The sequence below is a fragment of the Taurulus bubalis genome (genome assembly GCF_910589615.1).
Source record: "Taurulus bubalis genome assembly, chromosome: 12".
Classification (NCBI taxonomy): Eukaryota; Metazoa; Chordata; class Actinopteri; order Perciformes; family Cottidae; genus Taurulus; species Taurulus bubalis.
The window spans coordinates 19675267-19683517 of NC_136600.1; the positions used below are offsets into that span (position 1 = coordinate 19675267).

At 42.9% G+C, this 8251-nt stretch overlaps 1 protein-coding gene across 1 annotated transcript; it reads left to right on the plus strand.

Annotated features, from left to right (window-relative positions):
- Positions 1-2413: 2413 nt before the first annotated feature.
- Positions 2414-7414, plus strand: tbrg4 (transforming growth factor beta regulator 4; the record flags this gene model as incomplete). Its single annotated transcript, XM_079228078.1, has 10 exons — positions 2414-2833; positions 2958-3278; positions 3702-3876; positions 4366-4523; positions 4634-4744; positions 4836-4980; positions 5627-5869; positions 6034-6145; positions 6282-6396; positions 6877-7414. The coding sequence occupies 10 exons, from the start codon at positions 2414-2416 to the stop codon at positions 6976-6978; spliced, it is 1902 nt and encodes a 633-aa protein (XP_079084204.1). The 3' UTR covers positions 6979-7414.
- Between the last annotated feature and the right edge of the window lie 837 nt (positions 7415-8251).

Sequence of the window (8251 nt, forward strand, 5' to 3'; positions counted from 1 at the left end):
TGTCATTACTACCAGTGTGCCCGACATTAAACTGCATCAATTTACAATGAACGCTGCACTGCACACAACTGCAGTCTACTATTGGCCTATAATTCATTCCGGAAGTTAAAATTGACTCGATATAATAAGCTTTTGCCGATCTGTGAATCACTGGCTTTACTAGCAGAGGGGAAATGTGCCATCTTTCCTGCTGAAATATACGTAACTACGTAATAAGACAAACCAGGTCAAACCAGCAAGCAATCGACAGACTGACCGGTGGGCGACCACCAGAACAAACCCAAATACAAAGAGAGAGGACATTCGGCAGAAAATAGCCAGTAGCTGGAGTTAAAAGGTGAATTTAAGAAATTATGTAAAAATCGAGAAAATTACTTTAGACCTCAGGGAGTTAATCTGCAGTCACACCTCATGCCAATTCTAGCTCATCAGCAGTGCTAATAGGTAGCCTCCACCACAGAGGCAAGTCAATGGTGTCAGCATGTCAATGGTGTCAGCATGTCCACCGCAGTGGTTTTTTTCTCCACCTCTTGCTGGCAAAGTTAGAGAGTAACTGGCTGTGTGTTTAACTTTACTCTGATGGCACGCACTACTTTTGTCCATCACATTTGATCATTACACTCCTCTCTGCAGGTGTGTGCACCTCATTTATTATTTCGTCTATAGATTGTAATTTAGAGTAGCCGGTTCTACACTTACATTTTGAGTTGTGCTCTCATTGACATTGAAGGCCAGCACCAACCTGTGCCTGGCTGAGGGTCATTATATCAGATGTGCGTCAGCAGTCCTCTCTACCATGCTCTCTAAATATCAAGAACCTCTGTCTAAGAATCATTACACATGTAGAGATTAAAACAGGCACACTATTGTAGACAGATGCAGATAGTGACATATTTTGTGTAGAAGAGATATCCCACTCAAGACACATACTAAGTGTATAATACGAGACATTAAGGTAAATCATTCCACAAAATGGGAACACAACTATTTAAAAATGCATTATTTTGAATCCTATAATATTGTACGATACTGTAATGAAGAGAAGTAAAAATGGAGGTCACCCTGTCCCCTGTTCGTGCCCAGAACATGTTGCATGCTGGGTAAATAGGAGCCAAGTAAGATAAGTTGTGTTTAAGAGGGTCAATATTGTTTTGTACTACAGTGACAGTGGCTGTGTAATCAAATTAATGTTATCTCCCTGATTATATCAGCTCTAGCGAAACATTACTCGGGCTACAAGTGAGGAAGGAGAAAATAGATTAATTCGATGGGATGATGGGGTCTCAAAAAAGTAAGTCTGTTTGGGTAAAACTGTCAGGTGTAATTTCTTAAGATTTATTTAAGTGCTGCATTGAAAAATATTTGTCAATGCAGCATGAAATATAATCTTAAGAAAAGCATAAAGAGAGAGGTTCTTGAGTTGCATTCAGTGAAATGCAAGATCAAGCATTTACAGAGCTTGACTCATAAAAGTGGCTAAAAAAGGACTAAGTCAGTGAAGAGCTCTAGTTTTACTTAGTTAAGGTTGTTATATTTAGAAAATGTATTAATTGCCCCCCACTCGACAATTTAAGATTACACCAAATTTGTAACACCAGTGTGACAGTAAACTGAACCTACTATATTAGAAAATACACGTTTATTTGTGACTTTGTATAGCCGTGGTACAAACTACTTGGAAAAAAGACGAACGCTTCTAGCCAATTACAGCTGCGTCACGTGATACCGCCACGCGACGTCATTTTCCTGCGACTACTACCGACAGAAAGCTCCATGTGAACGGCTTTTGCCAAAGTTATCGTTAATAAAAGGTAAGTCATGCATCCGTATGTTAGCTGATGGTGCGATGAGGGTCTGTCTTTACTCCTCTTCCGCTAACAACGCTCCGTTTGATGAGCAGGAGTGAAGCGCTGCCGGTGAGCGGCGTTGCAGAGCGGCTCTTCCTTTTAGCGACAAGGTCAGGTTTTAACGTTGCATGACAGAAGAAACATCCACTCCCCAGAATGCCGCTTCCGTTCACATCACATTTCAACGCACAGGGTGTCTTTTCAATCAAAGTTATAGCAACAGACGGATCTAACTAAGAGCTACATTCTTGCCATTGTGCACCTCCTGAGTGTACCTGCGTTTAAGGGTTAACCTACACAGCTTCACTCGTTGGTCACGTTACACTATCCAAGCGCTCAATAACACCAGGATAAGATGGATATTTGACTGTGTAATTGTTTCTACATTACGTAGAGTAAATGAACAATGAGCTGCCATTGTTGAGATAACCCTTTAACCTGTCCTTATAACCACACTTGTTGCTTAATTCTCCACTGCTCCCTTAGGTTAGGCGTATGATGGTAAAGTCAGTGGATACATTGTGAGAAACCCTCTCCTCTCTCTCCTGTCTTGTCTCTCAGACCCAATGGCCAGCCGCCTTTTGGGCAGATGTGCCCGTCTGGTCTGCAGGGCCTCCTCCATGACGCCAGCCGCTGCTGCCCGCCTGCCTCCGCCTTTGGCTGGGCCTGCAGAGATGAAGAGGGCTCAGGGCTGGCCACGGGTTACAGAGCGGTTAATGTGCGAGGGAAGGACAGTTAACAAGGAAGACCACTTTGAAAACATGCCTGCGCGGACCCAGCTGGATGAGTTGTTGGAAAAGGCAGTAACGCCAGAGGACATCCTGCTGGCCTGGGCCGAACATGGACAGAATGGGAATCAAGCTGCTAATGCTCTGATGAGGTGGACTCTGTTGGTGCTAAGGACGAAGGGCAAGTTTAAGGAACAAAAAGCAGAACTGATGAGAGATTCAAGGTTACTGGATATGATGGCTACAGTATCTGGGCAGGTGAGGAAGTCACATACAGAGGTGGACTGCGTTATTATTATGTATTGTAACCGACGTCTTATCCAAGCCCTTGTGCTTGCCTGTTAAGATTGATTACTAATTTCTGTGTGTGGTTTTCTTCCAGTTGTCTGCAGTGTGGAATGGCAATCTAGTGTCCGTCCTGCGAGCTTTCTGGATTATGGGTGTGCCCTCAACTGATTTAGTACTCAATTCTGTCCAGACTGAGGTCCTGTGGCGAGTCCGCAGGCTAACCTACAAGCAGTTGGGCTATCTGGCAGATTGGGGAGCAGGCAGGAAAGGACAGCAAGATGTGGCAATAGTGAATGCGGCATTAAAACAGCTGGAACTGCGTTGGACTGAAATTGCTGATGCTAAAACTGTCAGTGGATTGATAGCCAATGGACGACGCATGTCACCTGCCTTGGCAGACAGACTCGAAGACAAGGTATCAAAGTTAAAAACATCTGTTACCATTTAACACAACGTTAATGGACCAGCTAAACGTATTAACCTCGCCTAAAAAGCATCTTAGAGCTTGGAAGTATTTTCCCCTGGAGAAGAAACTAGAAAGTAATGCCATTGAAAGAATATATCACATGTGCGTTTAATGGTATAAAATGTAAATTTATATAGTAAAGAACATAATGCCATTTACTTGGTTTCTGATGAGTATTCACCGGCTCGAATATATTTAAATCTGGAGAGGCCAGTTGGTGAAACTGATCACTGTCTTGAAAAATGAGGAAGTAAAATAATTGTACACCTATGAACAACATGAGTCTACCGTCTACCCTTTGGATCATGTGGACGAAGGTCAAATGGCCCATTATCCCAAACCATAGTGCATTACTATCTGTCTTTATTGCAGGCTTTGGAGCTTGCAGAGGGCTTTTCAGCAGAGGAGATCCGCAAAGTCTGTGTATCTTTGGCAGCTCAGAGCCGCAGAACAGTCCCGCTGCTCCGAGCTCTGTCCTACCACCTTCTCCAGAAGTCATCGGCAGAGTTCACCACTCCACTCATACTTGACATGGCTTTTGCATACGGTAATAACACTGATTGTTGCATTTTCACGAACACAGAAGGAACGCATGAATCCAATTTAATATAGTGTATATCCACGTCTTTATTGCCCCATCTATAAATGTTGGGTATTCTTTCGTATTGCTTTCTTTACCTGACATAAATATGTTTTAAAGAATAGCTAAAGTCTTACTTTTTTAAATTCAGACAGCAGATAAGTACAGAAATGGAAGCAATAATAAAGGTCATTTCGTGGCTGAAGGCATTCCAGACCATGGATAATGTACTTAAAACTCCCGTCATCAACACTGAACATTAAGCTTTAATGTCAAAACAACTAGTCTGTCAATTATAAAACTTAAATATTCCCCTTCCTATGCTGGACTAGTGGTGAACATTGCAATCGGTAAACAGTAAAGTCTGGCGCAAGTTTGAACAGAATAAAGAACTGCCTGCTCGGTAACAACTTGTATAATTCTAACATTACCAACTTTGTCGTTGCTCTCCCATAGGGAAGTTGAATTTCCACCATTCTCAGGTATTTCAGCGAATGGCCTCTGAGTTGTTACCCAGAGTCCCTTTGCTCAGCTCTGCTGATGTCACGCGCTGCGCTAAATCACTGGGCTTCCTCAAGTGGCTCCACGTCCCTCTCTTTGAGGCCTTTGCTGAGGTCAGTCATTAGTTAGTCATCACAAACTCTAATTCAGTCAATTTTGAAAAGTATTTCAATGAATATTTTCTCGCTCACTGTGTAATACTCTCTGTACATTTCTTCACCAGCACTTCACTGCGAACAGTCAGAATTACAGCACCCTTAAGATTTGTAATCTGCTCATGACTTTTGCCAGACTGAACTTTCAGCCCAGCAAAGGAGAAGAGTTCTTTAGCAAGGTACCAATAATATTAAAGGTTGTTTGTTGACTGCACATGGTTGCTGGTACTTTCCATGTTCAGCGTTGATGTGTGCCATTTTTGTGTCAAGGTTCACCCTGTGCTGGAGGCCTCTCTCTCGGACCTGGAGCCCTTCTTGCAGACAGATGTGGTTTGGGCTTTATGTATGCTGCAGCAAGCCAAGCCCCACCACCTCATCCCCCTCACACAACAGAACCACGTTACCAAACTGTCAGGTAAGACACAGGGCTGTGGGCGTTCATTCTTCTTCTGTGCTTTTCCTGTTTTTGACAAATAGTGAATTCAGAAATATACAGATACACACTAATAATACAATGAAGTTCACTCAAATGACAGCATACATGCAGTCAGCTGTTTAAAGTACCTGCTCCTCTAAACGTGGTTCAGGCACCTGGTAAGAGTTCCCTTATTGAATTGGTCCACAGACCATAGTAATGGAATTACTTGTTCACATATACATGTGTGTGTGTGAAGTATCACATAAAGTGTCGCAGTATCTCCTATCCTTCTTTTCTTTATGTATGTATGTATGTATATATATATATATATATATATATATATATATATATATATATATATGTATATGTATATGTATATGTATATATATATATGTAATCTCTTTTTTAATTTTTGTTTTACCGTTTACCTTCTGGGAACTGACTGCCACATTACCACTCTGGCTCAGTAGATGGCAGTGCTGCACAAATACATTTCTGGTGATACAGGGACATTAATCCCACTGTCTCACAGATCCAAAGCATAGCATTGATTACGAGAACATGTTTGAAGTGGTTTTGAAAATAATGTATTTAAGTGGCCTGGCAGGTCTGATTCAATTTCTGTTGTCTTTTCTGTCGGTAGAGGGCAGTCCAGTTCGAGTGGAGAATTATCAGCTGAAGCTCCTCCACATTGCTGCTACTCTCCACTTAGAGCACCCGGGTTCCTCAGATACTCTGTTGTCCCTGAAGGCCCGGTCGGTACCGGTCAAGAGCTCCCCCCTCTCCCCCCTGCAGAGCAGTCTTAGAGGGAGTTTGCAGAGTTTGGTTGGTGGGAGCACAGAGGCCCTTCGCACTGGCGTTGACACTGTTTATGGATGGACTATTGGTAAGAGTAGCCTGTATAGGATATACTCTGAGATCACATACATGTCATGCTGTCAGGACCTCTTATTACTGGAGCTTTACAAGACTTCTACACTGAAAGTAACATTTACCACATTCTCTGTAAAGGTGAAGCTATTTAATAACTGACAACCTTTCTCTAATCAGATGGTGAGCTGGTGGTGGATTGTGACAACAAACCAGTTGATCTGTTGATGCTGAAAGCCGCCCACCTTCCCAGTGGCGGAGGAGACCAGGATTTACCTGTAGGGTCACATCGGTGAGTCACAGAGAAGAATCCTGTTAAAGATTTTGTCTGTTTGCTTTTCTCCCTTTTTAAATGTTGCATATTTTGCTCTCGCTGTCTAAAATAAAATGTTCTTCTCTTTGCTCCATTCATCTCTCTCTGTTTTTAGGCTTGCTTTCTTGGCTTGGGAATTTCCAAACTTCGGCTCAAAGAGTAAAGACCTTCTGGGACGGTTTGCCATGATGAAGCGACATCTCCAGTTGGCTGGCTTCATCATAGTGGAGGTAGGGAGAGACAAGTGAATGGGACAACCCATCTTTGTGGCCATGTTTTAGTTACTAGCTACCTGTGTTGTGTTTGCTGTGATTGTGAGAAATATTGCCAAGAACAGAGGCAACTTTGGGAGAGCAGATAGTCAGGTGGGCTCCGCTGCAGTCTGTGGTATAAATAGAGCTGCTGCTGCTGCTGTTGCTCTGTCTCATCTAGGCCACTGCGAGCGCTCTCTCTCATCTAGGACACCCTCCTTAGCCAATAGTAGCATCACCTGCCTCTCAGGTTTGCATTGCTGATTGATTTGTTAATCGGGCAATTGCATGTATCTGACTAAAAAACAGCATTATCTATTAAATGTGTCTGTAAATATGTAACTATCAAATTAGTTTTACAAGTGTGTTCTTTTAAGCGCTCACTGATGATTACATGGTGCTTGCTCAGTAGCTCCTAAAAGGAATGTTTTCAAATCCATCATTTTTGTCCTCTTTCAGGTGCCATATTATGACTGGCTGGAGCTGAAGACCGATTGGCAGAAGTTGGCGTACCTGAAGGATAAAATGGGGAAGGCCGTGGCCGAGGACATGGCCAAGTGAACCAATCAGTCTGGCAGACGTCCAAATCAGAGCTTTCCCAATCAAATGGGACCACAGGGAATACACACGCACACCCACGTGCATTGCGGAAAAGCTCTCTCATATACTTTGTCAGAAAAAAAACACCAAACACATTTTAGCTCGGGTTCCCTTGGCAACACGTGGGGCTTTCCCTGTTTCCATGGGGATGGTAAGCAAGGCTTTTGGAGCCAGATAGAGACAGAAATAAATACTAAAGAGAGTCCTTCTGTAGAAATGATATGATCAACGACTGAGTCTTTGCTTCTCCTAGTCACCTGTCAAAACAGAAGCACCTTTTGTGTAATTTTGGCCAAAGCGTTGGGGTTAATATCGGCATGTGAATAGATTGGAATAATTTAATAATCTCTGTGAATGTGTGTCAGCTTGTCATGGAATAAATTGTTTTATTGCCGTTTTTACTTGTTTTGTCCGACAATTCTCACATGTACAGTCAGGGGCCGAGTCGACTATATCTGGTGTGGTATTCAGATAGGATGTGCATAATTTCACATATGGCAGCTAGTGGCACACCTCTCCGGCATACTGGTCCCCATGATCAGTATTCACAAACACTTATTGAATCAGCATAGAGCAGGGTTGATGACGAGTATTTTCTTCCTATTATGACTCCTAGTATGTTGTCATTGTTCATCCAGCACTTATTCCGAATCAACAGCAAGGGTAAAACTCACAGGTGAACACTTTGCTGACCCCTGAAACTGCTTACACAACTTCATGGGCAGCAGCAGCAGCAGCAGCACTGACATCAGAGGCTGTGAAATGGCAGAGCGAAGAGGTGCAGACGAGTGAAAAGGAGTTCAACTGAAAGGAGCCGAACAATATCACAAAGCCAGAGCAGAAAATAAGGTTACAGAAAACAACGAGCAGGATAAACAAATGTTTTCTCTGATAAGCCATCACATGATCAGGGGCCATGGTCCCTACCTCATTCTTCCCAATATTTGGGGATTAATGGATCAATTGGTCTGATGACAAAGAGCCCGGCTAGCACTTCCAGTATTGAACTCCTTGGTCGTATCTTCTGGCTGATGGGTTCGCAGTGTGCAGGTGAAGGCCATCTCCTTATTAAAGCAATGCAGCTGTATTGCTACTCAACACATCACACAAACAGTATTTTAATATAAACCGATCTTGGTAAAACATTATTCTGCGTACTGCCTCTGATGCCTGTGAAGTGCTGCTGTGCACAGGACACCTACAACTGAGATGATAATGTACAAACACTTTTTTT